General features: G+C 40.3%; 1 protein-coding gene across 7 annotated transcripts in view; it reads left to right on the top strand.

Moving 5' to 3' along the window:
* Positions 1-23,424, top strand: part of UTRN (utrophin) — a 347,871-nt gene that overhangs the window by 26,838 nt on the left and 297,609 nt on the right. For 4 of the 7 annotated variants that reach the window (XM_074537590.1, XM_074537593.1, XM_026794820.2 and 1 more), the window contains exon 1: positions 7,109-7,260. The exons of 2 other annotated variants lie outside the window; for them this stretch is intronic. In XM_074537590.1, the coding sequence (XP_074393691.1) occupies positions 7,167-7,260 (94 nt within the window). In that variant the 5' untranslated portion in view covers positions 7,109-7,166. Of the gene's footprint in view, positions 1-7,108; positions 7,261-23,424 lie in introns of those variants that run through there. One more of the 7 variants, XM_026794821.2, reaches the window with a different exon arrangement.

Raw genomic sequence — 23,424 nt, 5'->3', positions numbered from 1 at the left:
TTATTTCTTTAGCAGTTCAGTTGTGCCATATGCTTTGTCTCTTTTCCATGCTCCTTCCCAAGTCCCCCGATACACAGAAGTGCTGTGTTAAACTGCTTGACTCCCTCTGAGAGCCTTAATTCTCACTTCTGTGGCCCTAAGAAAGCAGGCTGATGCTGTTTGTTGCTTTGCTCTTTGTTCTTATGTTTCTCTTTGCTAGTTGGCAGTGCAGTGTGGTGGTTCTGTGTTGCCATAGCTGCTGTGTGATGGTTCCTCTGTAAACTGACCTCAGCCTCAGAGTAGTTTATTAATCTGCTATTTTGCAGGTTCCAGTAGGTTCAATATTTAACAAAACACATGGTTTTATCTCGTTCTTTTTCTTTTGTGCTAAGTGGGGAGGGAGGAGAGAAAGGCCATTAATTTTAACAATAGTTTTAATGATGTACTTCTAGTACCTGACAGTTCATGCAATGATTTTTTTTTTTAATACAGTCTTTGTAGAATGTTATACCTAGCAAAATGTCTGAATGTTGGATTATCTGTTGAAATATACTCTCTGACCTTGTTTAGGTCTTGATAACCTTAATCACACAATGATTTGCAATTTGTAGCTGTTAAAAAGAGATAAGTGGCAAAAGGTTGTGAATGCTGTGTAAGCTTTTAGCAGTGTAAATTTAACTATTGAGACAAATTAAGAAGAGCTATATTAAATCTATATTAAATTAACCAAAGGGTTTAAAGAGGATTGGACAGGAGTATGTTTTGTATAGGTATTTTCCCTCCTTTTGGTAAAGGAGGCTTTCATGAAGGCTTATACAGTGGCAGCAGTGTAGGTAATTCTAAGATGGTTTTCTGTAGTTTAGAAAATTTTGCATTGTCACTGTGGCATCATGCAGAAGGAATGGTGTGATGTCTGCCCTCACCAAGCTGGCTGCTCTGTGGCTGAGCTGGCTGCCTGCACCCAAGCTGGGTGCTGTGTCACTGTGCTAAGTCCTGAGCACTCAGTGCAGCCTTCCTGCACTGAGCTGAGTAGATGTGTTTTGGGTTGATTTTTCAGGGTTTTTTTCCTTTCCTTTTTTGACTCTGATAACAGCAATGCTATTTCAGAAAGGATGTTTGCCTTGGGTCCTTGGCAGGAGACAGATTTGTCCTCTGAGGAGCAGGGAGTTTAACTGCACATGTGTTTGTGTTGGACCTGACCAAGGTCCATAGGGAACAGACTTAGTTTTAGCATGCCTCTAATAGTTCCTTACTGAGTTTTAGCTCTCTGAACTAGGAAAAGACAGCCTGTTTAACTTAGGGAGCTCTCTTGAGTATTCTTGTTCAAGGAAGGAATAGGGAAACTTGGGGCTCCTAATGCAGACTTTGTGCAGATCCCTCTTTTCCAGGTGAGCAAAACTTTCCATCCCCAGTATAAAGACTGGGAAGTCCAAATAATTTTGTTAATAGTTCCTGCAGAAAGCAGGGCAGCTCTGCACAATGCTGTCCCTCTTTGCCCTCTGTGTTTTTTTGTTGTGGGGAAGCATGAATAGAATACGTTGTTGCAAGCAGGAAGGGGAAGTAGACTGTCTGGGTGGAAGAAATTGATCACTAATTTTAACAGGACTGGTTATGTGTATGCTTGTGACACTCAGTGTCAGTTTGGAAATAAATAGCTTGTTATAAATGGTACAGCTAAAGAATTAATGTCTTAGAGGGTGCTGTCTGATCACCCATGCATTGTTACTGGGCATTAAAAAATGGAAAACCGAACTTTCAGATCTTTGGAGTCGCGGTGTTGGTGCAACCCTGCTGACTGTGAATGCGGTCATTGGCTAGGGTGTGGCACTCTTGAAATGTGCCTGTGATGATATTTAACTGTGTATGTCCCCTCCTTCTCCCCACCATGGTAGGATATAGGAGTTTTAGCTTTTAGGATGAAGGTTGTGGTTGTAGCTGGTGGAGTGAAGGCCTGAAGATTTGGGCAAGTGGAGAGATTTGCTTGCTCCACAGCTCCTCTCCAGACTTCATGCTATGTTTTGCTTCCCCTCTGCCCAGCTTGAGGCAGACATCAATGCACAGCCCTGTGGAGTCTAGATGGGGAAAGCTGGAAGAGTTTGAAAAGAATCTATCAGAAGATACTTTGAGGAAAAAACACTGTGGGATTTACAAGGAAGCTTTGACATGTTTATTTTCTTGGAGGTACAAACAGATGTTTACAAAATGAGTGACAGGAAAGTACAAGTAAATTATTCGTATGCTTGCCTAAACCATTGCTTCCAAAGCTTTGGATTGTGTCCTGGCATATGAAGGAGAAAGGAATGAGATGTTTTTTGGAAGCCATTCCTTTTTCTGCAGCAGTCCTAGTGCTATGGGATATGCTGAGGGCAGTTGCCTGTCCTGGGTGGAGTTGCTTACCAGCTGCTCTTACAGCTGCTTGGCTGGTGAATTGGACACAGTCTGTCCCAGTGCAGCAGGGCAAGTGGTTTTGGAAACAGTGAACCACCAGGATTGCTTGTTGGAGGAGCTGGGCAGATCAAGTGATGGCTCCTCTCCTGTGCTTGGGCTTGCATGCTGTCACTCAGGGCTCAGTGCCTGGCTTCAGCTGAAATACACATTACCCCCCAGCATGTGAGCACACAAGTGTTGAGCAGTGCATCTGTCATGGATTCTTTGGGATTTGTTTTATACAGGTGCCTGTGAATGGGCAGGAGCCTTGTTTTGGAAGGTGTGATCAGCATTTTAAATGAGAAGCAAAATGCAGAAGGCTCCTACTTTTCCTGTGGACTTCCTGTCACCCCTGTGAGTTGCTGTAAACAGGTGGCCCAGGATGTTTTGTAAAAAGCAGGTGCTTTTTGGATGTGGCTGGGTTTTACAGGTGTGATCATAATGTAAACAGCACTTTCCGAAGATTAATGTGGTTCACAAATTTTCTCAGTATTTACATTCAAAATATTCTCTTTTACAAAAGAAAAAGGGAAGCTGTAAGAGGAACATCAAAAAAGACTAAAATTATGGTGATTCTTGAAAGGCATTACAATTTATGTACAGTTGCTACTATTATTTCTTTTGCAGGATGAGTCAGTTATTTGTGGCAGCCACAGACATGCAGTTTTACGAGACCCATGTGTCAAGTGCCTGAAGCGCTGTGTGCTGGAAAGGTTTGTGTTGGAGCTGCCTGTGAGAGCACCAAGAGGATATCTCTGTGCGTTATCTGTGCTGCAGTGCTTCACTAGCTGCCACACACTCTGTTCCTCTTCAACAGTAGTGAGGGCATTTACTGTATTGATAATGTTCTTTTCAGTAGAAAGCTTTATGCTTACATGAACCTGGCTTTGTGAAACAAGGTTTCAATAGAAATTCTAAAAACCCAGTGTTCTCCATGTGAATTTGCTGGTGTTGTGGGTTTCTAATAACTAGTTTGCATCAAAATGCAACAGGCATTTGCAACATTACTTTCTGTTCAAGTTACTCTTGCCCCTCTACCATCCTTCTTAGCATCTCCTTAGAAGCCCTTGTTTGCTTGCTGGAACAAGTATTGTGTGGCTTGCTAATTCAGATTATGTGTGGCAAGCCAGCAAAAAAAGTTGTCAGGTTGTTGTGGGGAAATAAAACATCCTGAACAAAATTAGGGGGTGTTAATCCCACAGCATGAGAAGCTCTTAACTAAATGTTCATTATAGCTTATTATAAAGGGTAGGACTAGACAGGTAACACAGGAACCTTGAGGAAGGCTGAGCTTCCCCTCTAGGAAAACTCTTGGCTTGCTTGGCTCTCACCTTGGAGAAAGAGGATGAAGGAGGAACTTTGTACCTCCTTGTTCTGCTCCCATAAGAAGTCCCTTAGATTTGTTTTTTTCCCTCTGCCATAACCCCAAGTTTTTCTTTATGGACTTGAATGGAAGAGTGGAAGTTCAGAGCAGGGCTACCCAAGGCCTACTTGGAACACAGCTGGAAGGAGGCAGATTGTGAAAAAGAAGCCAGTTTCCTCTTCTCAGAGTCAAGGCATTCAAAGCTTTTGGATGGCTCCCAGAAGGCAAAGAAGAAATGGAAACCAATCTCATTATAGATTGTCTTGCATACAGGAGAGTTTTATAATTAAAGGATATTGCCCTCTGCTCCCATTGTTGTTTGCCTCTCTGAACTTTAATTTTACTCTGAACACTGTGCTGACGGTGTATATGCTGGGGCTGTGATAGAAAACTGATATTAAGTATTTATGAGCTCACCTTCAAATGAATGGGTACAGTTACCTGAGTTTTTTCCCCTCTTCTTTTCCTTCCCCCCCACCTCTAGGTGCTTTTTTGCTTTCCCATTCCCTGCTGTCTGAACTAAGCTCTAGATGAGTAATGTTTCACAGATGAAGTGTGGCATTCAGACCTACTCTTCAACAAGGGCTGAATTGTCATCTAAGCTCCAGTCTTTCTGAAAACTGTTAGAGCAAGCTTGTCATGTATTGAGTGTAGCCTTGTTCTTCATGCTTTGTAATACATGGGCAAGCATAAAAAGCCATGATTCCTACTTACTAGGCTTCTAGTTAGGCTTCCCTCTACTTCTGTCTTCCCACAGTAGTTTCAGCTGGTCTGTTTGGCTGGTCTTTTTTATCATACATGATAAGAAGCCTAGGCAGCCAGCCAGTTGCTGTGGAACTATAATAGGGCCAGTGGCATGTACAAAATTTGATTACTGCTGTCAACACCAGAGAGAATAGAAGAGATCACGTACTCCAGTCAGAGAGCTACTAAACAAATGGCCTGTTGAATTCAGTAGTAGTAGAAATAAGACCGTCTTGCTCCTAATGAATGAAGTGGTTTATGGGTAGAGAGTATGCTAGTACATTGAGCTCTGGAGTTAGGTAAAAACTTTTTTAAAAAGTCTTCCTTTGCCACCTTCAAAGATTACTTTGACCAGAAATTTCCATTTCTCTTCTGTTTATCTGCTCTTGCAGTAATGTATGGATTTCACACCCAATACTTCAGATATTCAAAGAGGCCATGGTTTCACTTTTAAAATTTAGCTTAAAAATATTCCTGCCATCCTAAAGCTAACTTCTTTGCAGATGGGTTCAGATATGAAGCTATTTCATGCTAGTAATTCTATTTCCATTTAGGCAAGAAATTTTTGTTTTTTTAAGTTAGACATAGTGTAACAACCTCCCCCTGCCCCTTAAGTTAATACATATTCTCAGTGTATATTCTTGTTGAAATGTTGGATTTTTTGAGGTAAAACCTGATGTTAGATAAAAGTGGTTTCTCTGATGTTCATGGGGCAGCTGCTGATGTCAGGCAGAGCTTCAGGGCTGAGCTTCTCTGGAAGCTCTGGTGCATGAATGATTTACTCAACTTCGCTAAAACCTTCACACTGAATGAAGTTCAGGGGACTGATGGAGTCAGAGTGGTGTTTCTATAACTGCTCTCACTGACTGCAATCACTTCCTCATTTGAGAAGTGGTAAACCCAGAACTGTTGTCACAAACTAGCTGACTTGTGTTTATTCCTCAGTCTTGCCAAGCGTGGGTGGGCCTTGGAGCGGCAGGGACTGAGGTGAGGTACTGGATACACAAGGAGAGCGTTCTTAGGGAATTTAGACCAGTCTCATCAAAACTTGAAAAAAGGAACATGTGCTTCTGGCATATGTGCAGGTCTCTCTGCTAATTCTCATCATTTGTTTGGTGGAGTTGGCAGTGTCTTTTTGTTTTGTGCTTGGGAAGTGCTTGGCACAGTAAGGTTTGTGTTTGTATGTATTACAAAATACATCCTTGTTTGTTTCTAAAATAGAAATCCTAGCTTTAAAACTTTTATTACCTTTCCACTTTGGTCCTGTTTGCATGGTTCACAGAAATGTTTGGATACAAATATCTGATTTAGCCCCCTGAATGTACGGTTGTCTTCATTAATGGAAACAAAACTCCTTTTGTGTGAAGCCTTTCAGCCTTCAACTTTGAGGAATTCTTGAATTTGGGGCAAAAAACATCCAACCCACAAATTTAAGTAAGACCAACTTCTGGCCCACAAAAATTGAAAGGAAAATCTGATCTTGATTTCTCCCTCCCTCCCTTCTCTGAATAGTGTCTGGGGTGTGATACAGTAAACTGTCCTGACTGGATATTAATGAAGAGAGAGCTGTATCCAGAACATTTGTCTTATAGCATGATACAATGAGACAGGCAGACAAATCAAACAGCCTCTGTCTTTCTGCTTTTGAAACCAATTTTGTGGTTTAGAATGCTCCTCTCTGGTTAGAGTGCTTGTACTTAGGTGCTCTAGCTAATCTCCTCTTGCATTACTTTGTTGTGACTATTGGAATTCTGTACAGTTCAGTATCCAAAAGCATGGCTTATGAAATGTCTTTCATAACTACAGTGTTTGGAGTCCTCTTCATTTGGTTATAAATTTGGTGACAGGCTTTTGAAGACAGAGGGATTTGATTTGCTTTTTGTACTGGTGGTAAGCACAGTTTAAAGGCCCACTTGAAAATAACTCTGATCTTATCATAGCCCTGCGTTACCAATTTTCTGCTTTACTGTTCCTTGCTCTGTCTTGTTTGGAATTGCTGCACAATGGAGAGGGCATGCCTAATCAGAGTTTGTAATTTTTGATTGGAGGTTTATTTGTACAACTTCCTTTATGTGCTATAATCTTACGTTTAAGATTTCTTTTGCTTTTTTGAAAAGCCATTAAAAGATGTGGATGCTTACTTTGAAGAGTTGTTCTGGTTTTATCTTCTGTTGAATGTGTGAAAAAGTGTTATAGTGATAGTGCAAACTTTTTACAGAACGAATACTAAAAATATTTAGGATTTATAAAGTTAGTATGGTGTTTGACCAGAAATTTTGATTTGAACAGAAAAAGGAAAATTACTATCAGCTTTCCTATTTTCAGTTTGTAGAATTTAACTTGCCAGTTCTCTGAAAGCTGGAGTGTCCTCCTGTTTTCATAAGGAGTAGCAAAACAGCATATTTCTCTGATTTTAAAGAGAAAAGAAATCTCAATTAGCTTGAGGTCTGTTACTTGCTAACGTGCAGCCTTTTTAAAGGTTGGTTTCCTGACTGGTTCCTGTCAGTCCCTGTGTGGCTGAATGTGTCAAACCCTCAGAGGAAAACCAGCGCTTCCCTCCCCCTTGAGTCCCAGCATGCAGTTCTTGCGTGGGTACTAGCGTGTACTTCCTCTCCATCTTCACTTTCCTGTTATTCAAAAACTGAGCTTGATCATGAGCGTTCAAACAGCCAAAAAAGTTGTGTGGAAGAAGTACAAGGTTGCTGCTCCTTGGGATACTGACCAGCAGACCTGTTACACTCCGCTGGGTGAGTGCTTCCCTGTGCTCTGAGGGCTGTGGTAGATGAAAGGATCCTGGCATGTGGGTCTGTTTTATCTTCTACACCTGATGAGAGCTGCTTTTCTTTACTTTGCAAAAGTTCATTTGCACTAAAAGAGCAGGTCGTGGAAGGCATGGCAGGAAACAGAGTGGGGAAAGGCTGTTTTCTGTGGCGCTGCTCCGTTGCAAGTTTTGTGTGAGCTCTGGCTGTGTCACACCTGCTGACATAAGATCCTCTTGGTAACGCTTGTGTCGTGGGCTTCCCTTTCACCTACAACAGTAACTTGTTCATGGCAGAAATTTTAGCCTTCTGTCTGATTGGAAGTCTTCATGTCCCTAATTTTCTTAAACTATGTATTACATTTTGGTGATTTCAGCATTTACTTATTTTGATTCTTTACAGTTCTGCCTAGTGTGCCTTTTGGTACTTTTGAATGTATAAACTTACAGCTTCTCTTTGACACCCCACAAATTTTTCTCCTCATTTTGGTGGTATCTCAAGAGAGCTGTATTTCCTGTACTTTGGAAAGAATGTTTTGTGGAGGGATGCTTTGGAAAAGAAGAAATTTGGGATATTATGATTTTCTCTTCCTTTTGCCATCTTTCATACCTACTCTGACTGAAGTTTCATGGGTTGCCTCATCTGTTTTTTGAGTGGGGCCAAATAACACAGATTGTCAAGAGAAAGACAATTTGATTATTCCTGTTACCCATGAATATGCTATGTAGATACAGTAATTGACAGATGGAAACAGTTTATTTTGTGAATTGGTGTCAGAGCTTTGAGAAAGCAGAATATGATCAATAAAGAATTTGATCCACTTGACTTTTGATGCGGGTTTTTTGTTACAAAGTTGGAGGCTGAAGATGGGTTTTTAGAAAGGAAAACTAAAATTCTCTGAAGATCTATCAATGTAATGGCTAAATTTAGAATAAAATGATGGGCTGGGACTCTGATTTCATGTATGTTTACTTCTAGAACAATGAGTTGGATTTGGATATATGCCAGCTTAGCTGAGAGCAGAAACTTTTCCTTTGCGGCTCAGTCCAAGCTTCCTTAAGAAACTGACAAAAATGTTAAGAAAACTCAGTAATGTGAGCGGAGTTGCTTTTGACTGACTCTGGAGAGCTCAGTAAATTATAGGTTGGAGAGATCTAGTGTTCTTCAAAATCTGCACGTATTCAGCCCTCAAATGTGAGACATCTGCAGTTGATCATTCTTGGAAGGTTAGCAGTAGGAGAAAATCAATCTGCTTGGTTTTAACCTCGGCTGCTGTTCATGGAAGTTGTTTGTTCTGGCTCTGCAGGTATTGGTGTAGGTTTTTTTGGAATATTTCTTGGGTTTTTTTTCCTTTCTTCTTTTTTTGTCATATTTTTAGAAGAGCATAAACTTGGGACAGGAGTTATAACCAGCCATGTTGTTAACTGATGAACACTTCAGTTGTGAAACCTCTGAAATGTTCATCTGTGGGATAACAGGAGGGTCAGTCACTGTGAGGTTTTACATCTCAATCCTTCAGGTCTTTTTAGCCTGTAAGTGCACACATTAATATTTGGTGATGTTTGTATGTCTACAGATGATTTATCTGGCTCCAGGTGTCTAGGCTAAGGTATAAACCTCCTAGGTGAGTAGCAGCTACATGCTGCTCAGGTGCTTTATATGATTGAGCACAGTGTTTACTAATTGTTTCTTAGAGCCTGTTTAAATCTGAGTTGAACCCTCAGTTTTTAAAAGAACATAGATTATGATGGATAAATTGCAGTTGTAATTTTTCTTAAGCAACAGGATTTTTTCAGGAAATTTGTTTAATTATAATCTTATTTTTAAAGTGTAGCAGTATACATTTGCTTTTCAAGAGAGTCATAGTCTCGCATTCATTGTCATCTCACTTTTTAAAACTCTGTATTTGGAGACTGTGAGAGAATTGAGGCTTTGCACACTTCTTTGTGTGTTGGAAATGCACATAGGAGGGAAAAAAATCTGAAAAAAGCTAGAAGGTAAGAGGCATGGAAGAGAACATGAGGAAAAAACCTGAAGGTAAAGTAAATTGGGGGTGTGTGTGCGCGCTGTGGTGGAGAGTTCATTCTCTGAGAGGACAGGATTTTTAATGATGCAGTACTGGAAATACTCAGGGAAAAATGGGTGGAGAAGCTGGAAGGGGTGTGTATGTAATTGTTTCTTCATGTCCTTTGCTTTTCACAGAAATCCAGAATATAAATAACAGGCATGCTTTTCATCAGCAGAGGTGTGGCTTTGGCTTTTTTGGTTGTGTGCTTGCTGTGAGAGTTGGCAGGGACTGAAGGAAGGGAGGTTGAAGCTCACACCTGATAAAGTAACCAATTGTAAATGCATCAGTTTGGGTGAAACCAAAGTGGATAAGACTAACTTCTGTTCTCTGAAGCCTAAACAGCACAATTAAGTTTTGTCAGAGATTGATTTATGGTCTAAAACCAAATTCTAAATAATGTAGCTCATCTGGTGGGGTGACCTTTATAACAGTCTAATCTCTTAATAACCTCTTAAACTCTCCAGTTGGTGACAGACACTGGGAGTGCAGTGGCACTGGTAGGCTACTGGTGCCTAAATGGAACCAAAGCTTACTCTTTATCTAAGTGGAGAAAAAAGAAAGGATCTTGTACTTTTTGTGTCTGTTCAAACAAAAGGGCTTTCTTCATTGCTGTTCCATGCCATGGGAGATAATTTGTTGTTCTAGTAAAATTTCTGAGACTCTTGCAGGAAAATGATTGGGCTATTTTGTGTTTACATATACCTGTTCTACTGTTGTGGCACTATTTAATGTGATTATTTAATAAAATATTTTTTTCACCTCAATTCCCGCCTTGCCCAGATGGAATTCACGCTGTTATTGGAGGGGAGGCTACTTAAACTGTGTTACAGAGGCAGAAAAAGATGCTGGTTCTATGACACTCTCCAAAAGGATTTGCCTTGTGGAACTTTTTCTGTAAGATGTTAACTCGTGGAGTAAAGCACTCTGCAGTAATTGAATAATCTGTGTTAGCATCTTAGCATTATGGACTAGATATTGTTTTGTCATTATATTCATACAGTTATAAACAGAAGCGAGATCAATTTGCATTTTGTTGTGTGAATTAATTGTGCAGCCACCATCCCAGTGACTGAAATGAGTGTTACTTTTCAATAGCTGTAAAAGGCCATGGCAATGACATGACTGAGGTGTTTTGCAAGCAGATAGATAGTCTTCTGAAACTCTGCATTTAGCTTCTGTCCATTTGTTGCTCTGGAAATCTCAGAAGCACTAGCCTATAAACAATAAGCTTTCTTTCAGGTAGGAAGGTATTTGTCTGTGTTCTCTCAAGACATATGCACTGATAGCAGCTTGAAATTGAGACCACACACAAGCTGTTACTATAGTCAAACTAATATTTATGGCGTTGTTCATATTACTGTAGGCTCTGATCTTGTTAGTTGTTTAGTACAGCTGTGTTGGTCCTCAAATCTGTTTGGTTTCAAACAACTCTAGCTTTTAAACGCTTGAAAATGGTATATTTCCTTTTTGGCAGCAGGTGAAGTAGGTGTTCTGAAATACAGCATGCTTGTAAATAGAAACAGGTTTACATAGTAATTACATCACCTTGCCTTTTGGGTCTTCAAGTGAACTTATTTTCAAGATCTGAAAGACTTTAAAAAACTCTTCTCATGTATATTAAACTCGTAAATGCACATAGGTACTGAAAAAGTGGGAAATATTTTCTGTTGTCCTGTCGTGGAGTCCCTTTTTAAGCTGTAGGGGGGGGAGTGTTTCTCTGGGGGCCGCAGCCCCGGTCCCTCTGCTCGGTGTGGGACAGAGCGGTGCCCGTGACTCAGCTCTGCCGGGCGGGCAGGCCGTGCTCCCCGGGCCGTGAATTGTCTGCCGCTGGCTCGCTTTAATGTTCACACCGAAATGTTGCGACCCTTAACTTGAGGGCTCCATCTGCTTCCTGCCCTCGTCCCCGATGAATAGGGCAGGAATTGGCAGCAGTGTGGTCAGCTATGTGACCTCATTTGTGTGGCGTCTGGGTGGAGCGCCCTGATCTTCGCTGGGCGAGCAGCTGAGAGAGCGAATGGCGGTAATTCCCTGGCTGAGCCTTCCAGCGGGTGAACCCGGGGCTTGTGCTGCAGGGCAAGGAGATGCCTTCACTCTGACACTTGTTATGTGCGGAGCTGGACTTCTGTCGAAGCGTTCAGAAAAGTAGCAAATGGTTCGAGGGTTCCCTGCAGAAATCGGGCGATGTGCTGTCCGAGTTCCGTGCGGGGCAGGGTGGCAGTCAGCAGCTTTGTCCTTGTGTCTGCCCGAGTCAAAGCTGTCACACAAGTGTGCACTGGCAGCCCTCGCTAATAATTGACAGTCAGCAGAGCATTCCGGATCCTTTGTGCAGATGGAAGCAGAGTGCTTGTATCTGTCTTGCTGAATTTCACTGCACTGTGGATTTTGTACTGTAGTTATGGCACAGCTCCTCTTTATTGAGATAGTGTTGCTCAGGGTTAACTGTCCTGGGTCTGATTAACTCCACATTAAGGCGCGTGATATGATATGATATGCCAACTTGGAGTGCATAGATCCTATCCCTGCCCATTCCCTCTGGTGCTGGTGACTGGTTGTAGCCCAGTGCTTTTGCAAGGTTGCCCCGAGCTGTTCCCCAACATCGCGGCTTCAGGACTGCCTGCCCTGGATTGAGAGAAGGCATCCTGCTTGGCTTTATGAGCTGCTGATGTGCAGCCTTTAATACTGTTTCTCTTTCTCTCAACTGTACTTTCTACCCTGATAAAATTGTACAGCTCAATCATTTTAAGCTTCAGATTATTTTAAAAGGTTCTTAGCTGGTTTAATACCTTGTAATGCAAAATATTTTTAAAGCAATTCGTAAAACATTTTGTGCAGACTGTTGAAATTAACTTCTGCTCCCAGCTCAGCTATAGTAAAATCAATATTTACTTGGCTTGTGTGACCAGGGTTGCTTTATATACAAGGAAAACATTTCCACTGCTGCTTTTAAGGTAGCAAAGACACAGTAAAGCTGCTATGTTCTGAAAGCAGCATAATAGATCCCCTCTAAAGCTACTTTTTTTTCCTCCTAAAGTCCTTATGCAGAGTCTTTTGCCAAATTTTTCAGACACACCCCTTTCTAAACGGTTAGTTGCCATTTCTTCACTTCTAATGAATAAAGCAAATTAATACAATCTGTTTAGTTGCTGTAAATAATTGTGAACTTGGAATTGAATATTTGAAAGCTAATCTGTATTACTAAATATCATCCAGTCTGTTTTTCTGATTTTCTATAATGTAGGTTTTGCATTGTATTTTTTTTACCAAACAATTTGCTACTAATTCTTGTTGTAGTTTTCCTTTCAGTGAATAAGTTGTAGGCTTTAGCTTACTGATGACAGTTTGAGATTGAAGGATAATATGCTGGGATTCTTAGCCTTGTGTACAAGAAAGCCATAAAACTCTGTCACCTGATGTCTTACCATCATTTCCATATCTGTTGCCATAAAATCTCATGCAAGCATTCCTTATCTTATCTGCAAGCAGTAACTGCAGTAGCTTGAAAAAAAGTTCCAAGTGTGGGTTACACAGATAACTTTCCTGTGGGAACATGCCTCAACCTTTTGCTTAGTAGTCTTGAATGCAGGTAGAGTCTCCCACAATGCTTCAGCTCATTTCTCATTAATGAAAGTGAGAGAAAAGGTAGTTGGTAAACTTGATTATCAAATGATGGTGTACTTTGCTGTATTAAGCAAGCAGTAAATGTTCTATACAGTTAAATGGAAGCAAGTATTTTATCCTTTCAGGTTTTGATCTGTGAACAGAACTGATTATAAAAAGATTGTTAGCAGAAAGATTTGCAAGTCCTAATACCTAGACAGAATTAAACCAATCACAGTATGCTTCTTGTGTTTTTAGTTTATTTTAGTTTAGCTTCATTCCTGTCTCTAATCTAGTTGTGGTATATTCTTGAAAATAATCAAACTGTCTGTTATTCCCACTTCAGTGCACAGTGCCAGCCTTGTGTTGGAGGTGCTTTTTGGTTTAAGTAATTTATCGGCCTGTCACTAAGGGGGGGGGGGGAAGCTTATTTTAACCAAATTTTTTTTAGGTTTGCATCTGAAAGAGAAACCAAGGTATTGCTGATAATGCAAGATGTTAACTTTCCAAGATATTTTGTTTTACAATGGATTAATATCAGAAAACAGTGCTATTTAACTCATTATTAGAATCCAATGATTTGCATTATAGTGAGCAATACTATAAAAGACTTTATAGAGCATTCACCTTGCTTCTCTTTTTTTTTTTTTTTTAATGTATTTGATGGCTTTTTTGGGTTTTTTGTGTGTCTTCTATTGTTTTTGTTAAAGTAATAAAAATAACTCTTGAGAGTTTGTCCTCAGGAGTTGAACTGGAATTACTTTATGGCCAGGTAAACTAGCTTGCTATCCTATTGGATATTCTTCTCTGAGCTAAGGGGAAAGATTTTTCTGTATAAATTGCTCTAGTTGTGCCTTCTTGCAGTTAATATTGTCTTTCTCTGCATAGCAAGTTCACTGTTCAGCCCCTGTGGTGGGTTGACTTTGGCAGCTGCCAAATGCCCACCCAACTACGCCCTCGCTCTCCTCTCAATTGGACAGAGGGAGAAAAATAACATTGAAGGCTCATGGGTTGAAATAGGGTTAGGGATATCACTTGCCAGTTTGAACTGTGGATAAAACAGACTTGATTGAGGGGAATTTTTTTTAACTTACTGACAATTAGTAGAGGATAGGGTGAAACAAGAAGGAAAAATGAAAACACTTTCTACCTCCCTGTCTCCATTCTTCTCAGACTTAGTTTCACTCTTTAATTCCCAAATCCTTGCCACCCTCCCCCAATGGGAATGAAAAAGCTGGCTTATTTAAATTACATCTTCGACTGCAATGTTTTTTGAGAGAAAAGATGGAATTTCTTAGACACATGCAGTCAACTCTCAGCAAGAGTTTGAGCTTAAAAACCCTATGGTCCAAAAATTTACAAATGGTGGAAATGGACTCTTGGTTTGTTTCAAACTTAAATATATCTGAACATAATTCTAAGTTTGGTTTAGCAAGTATATTAATGCTTGTTGGAGCAAGGTTTGGATGACAGTGTGTCCTTGTGCCTTTCTTTATTGTGTGTGACTCTCAAACCTACACAAATGAAGCCCATGTTTGAGGCATACAGACTTGCTTTGAGTGCTTGCAGCATCTTGAAATGGTCCTGGCCAGCTGCTAAGGACGTGCAGTGTTCTGCTGCTTGTGATGGCATCAGCTGAAGGAGCCTGCAGGAGCAGTGAGGCTGGCTCACAGCCAGCATCAGAAGGAGCAGGCCATGTTTGCTAGCCGCTTTTGCTGAAGTCCTGGCATGGTGTTCCTCATTCCTGCATGTGCCCTGCCTCCAGTCCCCTCTGCATGCTTGGTAGCTGTCACCCTCCAGAGGGATAGAGGGTGAGTCAGAACTCACAACATATATAGACAGACATGTATATTCTGACAACATATACAGACAACATGTATATTCTATCAGCCTTGTCCTGCTCAATATCCTTGAACATTATACACAGCAGAGTAATATCAGGTATATAATTAGCTACTGTTTTGACAGCGTGAATGTACTCTTTTTCTCTAAGTTGGGAGACTAGCCAAAAGAATTTACTCTAGCCATTAAATGTAACACCCCACAAAAAACAGCCCTAACAAATCCAAACAGATCTAGGTATACAAATTATCAGTGTCTGAAGGAATTAGGAAAAATAAATGTTCTTCATGAGTTCTGTACTTTAGCATGCAGTCCTGCCAGGGCCACTGCTCCTTGTTCAATTCAAAATTGGACGTGACACTATAAATAAATCTCTAGCCATCTTATTTTTCATAGTGTAATCTGGGGGAGCAGAGCAAAATTGATGCTAGAGTTGGTAGAAGTTCCTGTAAAATGGTTCAAACAGTAACAGGTCTTGGGGAAATGCTCTGCTGGCTTAGCACTAGCTCTTGAAGACTTTTGAGACAAATAGATAAACTCTGATTCTCTTGTTTTATTGTTGCCTGCTTTGCAGTGGAAGAGTGCTTTCTCATGTCTGATAAATCAAATAAGCTTTTTTCTTGTTTCTGTCTTTGTGTATTCATTCTCCTTTTGTGTTCTCATGCTGGTATAAGTGAATTACTGCACCTTTAAAAGAAACAAACCAAGAGTGTAGTTAAGAAAGTTAAAGTTCCAAATCAGTGTCTTATGTTGTCAAAGAAACTGATTTTTTGGGGAAATCTCCCTGATATAGGTAAGTGACATGGTGTGTGTTTTTAAACTTTGCACAGCTATGATTTTGGTGCTGCTATGGTGGTTTCTTGTGTAACCTTCAGCTTTTCTCCTTTTCTTATGCTTAAATAGCTCTTTGAAGTTATTTGATAGCTTCCATTTCTCAGGCTTGTTTTATTTTTTTCGATTTTCTTATATTATAACACCTCTGTGTCCTGACTCTTCAGGTTTTTTCTTAACTGATACCTGCTTTCGGTCTACATCTTCTTCCTCCTCAGATTCTTTTCTGCTGTCCTGTGGTTTGGAGACTGACATGATCCAGATTAATAACTTGTGTCATAGTTGATAAAATAAATACAAACATGCATGTTTCATCCTTGGGTGCTATTAGGCTTTTCTAATTCTTCCTTCTCTCCCAAGAATGAGTGTCCTCATATACTGTTTTTTTGCATGGCCTCTTCTAATGTGCTAAAATTAGAGAATAAAAGGTAGAAATTCAAGTTTTTCTTGACGATTTCCATGGGGTTTTTTTCTATAATGTTCATGTCTAAGAAGTGCAGTATTACAACTGAGCAGCTGGAATTGTGTGTCATCTTCTAATGCTCCCTTACTGAGCCCAAATTTCATTCTGCTTTTGAGGGATTAGAAGGTTGGTAGTCAGTATTAATTGCTTTTCCTTTTTGCACCCATGTAAAGACTTGAGGAATAACAGTGAAGTGTTGTCACATGAATAGAAAGAGCGGAACAATGTGACAAGACTAAAGTTTCTGAGCTTTCATTTGCTCAGTTTTTAGCAAGTTGTTGTTAATAATATATACTTATCTCTGCAGGGCTGCAGACAAGTCTCTCCCTCATGTAGAAGGTTATAATTAAATGCACCAAAATTGAAATATGCATAAAAGGTTGCTAAGTCATCTCTTAATTATGCTAATTCTTTTGAGAGCAAAAATCTTCGTTTTCCCTAGCCTCTTTAGAAGTCCACTCTGACTCTTCCTTTGCACTTTTCCCCTTTCACTCAGTTTTCACTTGTCATTTACAAAATTTGAGCCTTCTGTTTCTGAATAAACTGAAGTCTGCAAATGGCATTTTGTGAAGCCAGTCATGCCAGTTCATGGTTGGACTGAAAAGATGCAGCAGGATAAAGCATGTCTGTATTGCCTTTTAAGCACTCCCAGAGCTCTTAGCTGGACTTTGTAACTTTGAGGGGGATCACAGGCAGTATTTAGTGGGATCATTCTATGAAAAAAAGATGACTGCATTTTCTGGCCACTTGAGTTACTCATCAATGTCAATTTTCATTTCCAAGCCTGTTGGGCAGTGATGATGTCTCTTGTGCTGTTTGGGCAAGTAGCAGGTAGGTAGGGGATTGACATTTAGCATGCATTTGGTTCTGCTACACCAGCTTGCAAATGTCTGTACAGCTGCAGGGATTCTTTCCTTTCTCCTTTTGTGGTAGGCTTCATGAGCACTTGGCTTTCTTGAGAGATCATTCTTCTGATTGCGTGTCAGTGGTGGACAGCCTGAAATATGAAATCTGTATTGCAGCTTGTTCCACGATCTTCAGGCAGCAGTGTGCATGAGTTCATGTGCCCTTCTGTACATCCTTACTACTGTTTGCCACTTCCTTGCTTCTTTGCAGCTTAAAAAGTTTTATTTCTTTTTTCGTGCTGCTGCTTTGCTATTGTGTTCTAGACAAGAAAATACTGTAACTTCAAGAGTTGCCTTAGTGTAGCAGTCCTGTGGAAAATTGGAAGTGGTAGTTGACACAGTGAAATTAGAGATCTTCAGGTATGAAGGTCTAATCTGTATTAGGCGAATTAAGCTTCTTATGTCGTTGTGTCAGGGATGAGAACGGTGTTTGGGGTGTTTCTTTAAAATAATAAGTGGTTTTGTGATTTAGTTTTTAGGACTCTTGTCCAAAGGAACAAACAACAGTAGAAAAATCTTGTAATAACTTTAGTATTAAAGCTATTAAAAAATCTTGTAATAACCTTAGTATTAAAGCTATTAAAGGTTTTCAACTGTATTTATATTACAGTGGTTTAAGATGGTATGTTAAAGTGGGACAACTTAAAACTTGTAGCAAATTTCATCAATCACATTACTTTTGGTTTTACCTTGTGTGATGCAGGTGAAACTGAGAAATACTGGAGTTATTTGCAATAGTTAGTAATGCAGAGCATTGAAGGTAAACTTTTTTTGCTTTTTAATTTGTAGAAATGAATTTTAAAAATTGAGTTAAAAGTACTCTCTAGATGCATTCCTCACTTTTTCCCCACATCAAGTTTATACTACACAAAACTAAAGATTCAAAGGCAAGTCATATGACGACAGCAGCTTCTTTAGGAGATGACCTTGTGATTTTGTTCTGTTTCTTTGACCCTGTCCATACCACCTGTTCTTTCTGTGAAAGGTTATGTTTTGGTTTCAGAAATAAGAATCTGTCTTTTATTACCTTCATTGAGGTGTTACATTTATCTGCATAACTTGAAGAGTGTGGAGTATGTTGCTGAGGTTTTTTTGTCACTGAGCTTTATAGTTTGTGGTAAATTAAATGCATCATTTTATTGAGACTTTGAAATTCTTGTAAATGTGCGTGGAGTCAATTTGTTGTAGTAGCTTTCGCACTCAGAAGTGCAAAAAATAGAAAACTGGCTTCTCTGAACCCCTTTGGGGAACCACATGAGTTTTTCTTTTCTTTCATAGAGAGCTAGTCTCTTTGTATACTCCGAGGAATACATCTGTTCCTTACCCCATCTCTTTTCTCTCCCTCATTTGACCCTTTACTCTGAGCAATAGCAAATCAATATAGACTCTTCACAAGTTGCTCAAATGTGTTGGAGCAGTTGGGCTTTGCTTCACCAGAGCTGTCTGGTACTTGGGAGTGTTTGCATGGGTAGGTCTGACAGAACTAATGTGTGCCTGGCTCTTTGGAGAGCTGGGCATGTGCAGAGAAGGTGCTGAGAGGTAACTTCAGACTGGGATGTTGTACTGAACCCCAGTTTTAAGCACAGCTCTTGTTGTAGCTATGATTATAGCATGCATTTTGGGAGATTACTTGTTCAGTAAAACTGTGAGTAGCTAGAAAAATTGTTTGACACTACTTGAAAATAGCTTTTCTTCTGGGATGGGGTGAGGGTGTCAAAGCCTTAGAAGAATTTCCTCCTTGCCTTATGTGACCCAGCAATGGTGATCTTATCCTGGCTTTTTCTAGGATGTGGGTTAAGGACTGATCTTAGTCTACTATGACACTGGAAAGTTGTAAGTATTTTTATTGATTAAAAGTGTCCTGAGTTGTTTCAAGATAAACCACTGAATTGAGGAAAAGATTATTTTGCATTGCATCAAATGCTTTTGTCTGCTGCAGAGGCTGTACTTGGTATTTTGGTTTGCTGTATAGCTTGCCTTTCTTGCTGGCAAAGAGTTGATCTCCCATGCAGTTGTCATCGTTTCCTCATCATTGTATGTAAGGGTGTCCACAGGTAGATACCATGAGCTAATACTTCTTCCATAAGCACATCTTTAATGGTGAGTCCTCTAAAATACCTTGTTTTCACATTCTGGTTTGCAGTTCAGGGATCTCTTCAGCCATAAATTATATCCATCTTTTTGTGGACTCTTAATTCCATAAGCTTGTCTTGGCTTTTTTAGCCAGTTTATACTAGTGCCCTCACTTTTCTTGTTTCACTGGTGGTTATCATCATTTTGGTCCTCAGGCTAGCAACATTCAGGCTGCAAGCTCCATCCTTGCTGAGGCACATACACCACCTGTTTGCTTCAGGGACATTGACCTTTGGCAGAGGGCAAAAAAAAAAAATGAATTCTGAGCCTGCTTCTTGCCTGACTTTAGCACTGGGAAGGTGTGCAAAAGAACCCTCTCTGAAAAAGCACCCAGGACAGGATTAGACCTGTGAGTGTGACTGATTTACTGGAATAGTTGCCAGAGGCAGCAGTACTAATATGACATGTAATTATCTGGTTTCACTGGGTGATGTTTTTTGTTGTTTAGCCAGTTTCTACAAAGGTAAATGTGATGTGTCAATTCCAAATTGTACACAAAACCACTTGAGATGTTAGAGTGACAGAAATCAAACTCTACATTTGCACAGACTCTACCACAGTTCTCTTCAAAGCTTGTCATTAAATAATAAAAACATGGGGAATCAGATGTGTACATTTAATCCTTTGCCTAAACAAGGGGCAGCTGAAAGCCTATGACTCAGGTTCTGCCAAAGGCTTGGTAGGCTTTGAACTTTGCTTGGTTTCCTTTTCACTGCTCTGTTGCTGCATTTTCATTGAATTGTACAACAGTTTGGGTTGGAAGGTCTTTAAGACCTTCTAGTTCCAAACTCCCTGTCATGGGCAGGGACATCTTCCACTAGATGAGGTTGCTCAAAGCCCCATCTAATCTGGCTTGGAGCATTTTCAGGGATGGGGCATCCGCAGCTTCTCCGGGCAACATGTTCCAGTGCCTCACCACCCTTATAGCAAAGAATTGCTTCCTTATGTGCAATCTACATATATTATTTCCCTTTCAAACATTTACTCCTTGCCTATCAATGTACTTCCTGATAGTCTCCCTCCCCATTTTTCTTGTAGCTCCCCTTTAAGTACTGGAAGGCTGCTCTTCTCCCACTGAGCAACCCTAGGACTCTCAGCTTGGCTTAATGGGAGAGATATTCCAGACCTCAGATCATCTTTAAGGCCTCCTCTGCATCTGCTCCAACAGGTCCTTGTCCTCCCTTTGCTGGGGGCTCCAGAGCTGGAATCAATACTCCAGGTGGAGTCTTATGAGAGCAGACTATCTTCTCCAATTTTTCTCACACTACTGAGAGTGGTATATCCTTAAGGGTATACTGAAGTGGGAAATACTCTGTGGGCTCACACTGGTCATCAGTGCTTGCTTGATTGCATAAATACCTGGTTTAATGTGTTCCAGATATTTGTCCTGCAATTGCCAAGCAGAATTTATGTACTTTCAGAGCAGTTAATCAGGAGGGGGTTCAGCTTTGGGGACTAATTACTGACTAAGCCTGGGAAGGAAATGAGAGTTTAATTAGGATATAGGATTAGCAGTGCCTCAACTTACTGCTGTTCTGATCAAATGACAAAAGAAAATCTTATGTTTCCCAGAAGCCATAAGAAGGGACCATTCATAATACTTTACTCCAATTTCTCTTTTATTTTTTCTCCATTAAGATATCTCACTAAAAACACCAAGTGGCTAAGACACCTTTATGACTTTCTTCTTACCTCTAGAGGAAGAACTGTAATTTTGTCACAAGCAAAATTCTTGAAGGTTTGCTTAGCATTTTGGTTCTGCACAAAGGTGTAGAACTTTCCCCAGTGGTGCAATATTCTTTGGCCAGCAAAGGAATATAACTGGGAAAGGAAATAAATTATCTCAAGAATTGGACTTGCCCTTCACCTAATCTTCCTCACTAGGGCTGGATGGCACGATTAGGCATTTAGCATTCTTTGTGTTGGTCATGTAAAGCTAAAAGCAGGTGAACTCACGGTCACCATTTCTGTAGTGAACTTTCTGGATTAATTTAGGGATAGAAATGAGAGTATTTGGTGTAGCTTGCACTAACAAATATTTTGGATTTAAATTCTGTAGTTATCCTGTTTATTCTTCTTGCTTGCTTCTCCTTCATCTTTAGAGCACTACTACACTATGTGACTTTTAGGGGCTTCCTTTAAATCTTCTGTTTCAGGTTTCATCTTCGTAATAACAAAGGTTAATAGGCGAAGGTAAATAATTTATAGGCATCAGTGAATGATCCTTGACAAAATAATGGAATAGCCAAAGAAGCTCAGACTTGACCTGTCTAGAAACAAAATAAACAATTTCTGTTTTTTTTAAACTTGCTTTGTCTATTTGATTTCTGTGAAGACTGAGCTTAACTTGGTTGTCAAGATTGGTATTCAAGAGTTTCCCCCAGTTCTATCTTCCAAGTGTTGCCTGCCCAAGAATTTGTAAGGGTAGCATCACTTGGCATGAGTCTTAGTTGTGAAGAATTGAAATGTGCTAGTTAATTGTTATATGCTGGACAGAAGTGTGTAGAAGCTTTGTTATGTAGTTGAAATTATTTAGCTTTTTACTAAGCCATATTGCTAAGTGCTATGTTCAGGTGCCCTTTGAATGCTTCTAGGGATGGTGATTCCAGCACCTCCCTGGGCAGCATGTTCTAATGCTTGACCACCCTTCCAGTGAAGAAGTTTTTCCTAATGTCTAACCTAAACCTCCCCTGGTGCAACTGGAGGCCATTGCCTCTTGCCCTGTCACTTGTTACCTGGGAGAAGAGACTGAACCCTACCTGCCTACAGCCTCCTTTCAGGCAGTTGCAGAGAGTGATAAAGTCTCTCCTGACCCTCCTTTTCTCCAGGCTAAACACCTCCAGCTCCCTCAGCTGCTCCTTAATAAGACTTGAGCTCTAAACACTGCACTGTTGCCATTCTCTGGACTCAGTCCTGCATTTCAGTGTTCTTCTGGTAGTGTTGGGCCAAAAATTGGATACAGGATTTGAGGTGTGGTGTCATCAGTGCCAAGTACTGGGAGATGATCACTGCCCTGGACCTGTTGGCCACACTTTGACAGGCCAGGGTGCCATTACCTTCTTGGCTACCTGGGCATGCTCCTGGCAAGTTTGTGAAAAAGGAACTTGCTTCCTTTCTCTATAATTCCTTTAGACATGAACCTGCTACATGTTCTTGGATGTGCTCTCATTTACTCAGTGGTGCTGATCCCACACTTGGAGTACTTTGTCCAGTTCTGGGCTCCCCAGGACAGGAGAGATGAGAATATACTGCAGTGAGGGCCATGATGATGATGAAGGGACTAGAGCATTTCTCCTGTGGGGAAAGACAGAGAGCTGGGACTGTTCAGACAGAAGAAAAGGATCAGAATCGAAGGGATGCTACTGAAATTTATAAATATCTGAAAGGATTGTGCAAAGAAGGTTGTTACGCTCCTCTGACTCCGTTGAAAGGACAAGAGGGAAGGGGTGCAAACTGAAACACAGGAAACTGCATTTTTGTTGAAACCCTCTCTTGGGTTTTCAGAGAGGTTGCAAAGTCTCTATCACTGCAGATGTTAAAAATCTGACTGGACATGGCCTGGGGCAACCTGCTTTCACTGGGGAGTTGGATCAGACAAATGATCTCCAAAGATGCCTCCTGGCCTCTACCATACTGTACCTTCTACAAAAACACTTCACTCAAAATTTTACTAAGCTTTCCAGGAACAATGCAAAAAGCAGTGGGACTTATAGAGGTGAAAGCTTGCTTAATCCTTGAGACATCCACATTTAATTGCCAGAAAACTTACATTGATATTACAGTGATTGTAAGAGTCACAAAATTGCCCTGGGGGTGTAAACTATACATGCTCATTTTTTTTGGTGTAGAAATCTTGTTCCAAGTGATAGTGTGTTAGGGCTTTGTAAGGATGCTTCTATACCTTTTTTCTTAATTTCTGAGTTAATTATAACTGGAAAGTTTATTTTTTCTTGCCTTCCATAGATGAAATACAACTGTGAAAACAAGTGTTATTTTTTTTCCTCAGGTCACATATGCTATTTCTTTGTCTTAAGGCTGGATTTCTAAATACTGTCAGAGGTTTGAAGCAGTCAAACTGAGAAAGTTAACACCTTGCCTTTGCATAACTTAACTACTCAAGGTGTTATGTTATGATTGTCTTCTACACTGGACTGAATGATTTAAACTCCATGGGGTTATAAATTCCATTTATTTTTAAATAAATGTAGTCTGCAGACTGCTGTCACTGAAATGGGTCCTACACAGTCGGTATCCAGAGATGCTTGGTTAATTTCCTTTCAGAAACATCTGAATAGCCCTTGTGTAATTCTAAA

The sequence above is a fragment of the Zonotrichia albicollis genome, chromosome 3 (genome assembly GCF_047830755.1).
Source record: "Zonotrichia albicollis isolate bZonAlb1 chromosome 3, bZonAlb1.hap1, whole genome shotgun sequence".
In the NCBI taxonomy this organism is placed as follows: Eukaryota; Metazoa; Chordata; class Aves; order Passeriformes; family Passerellidae; genus Zonotrichia; species Zonotrichia albicollis.
This window is presented reverse-complemented; position numbering and strand designations above follow the sequence as displayed.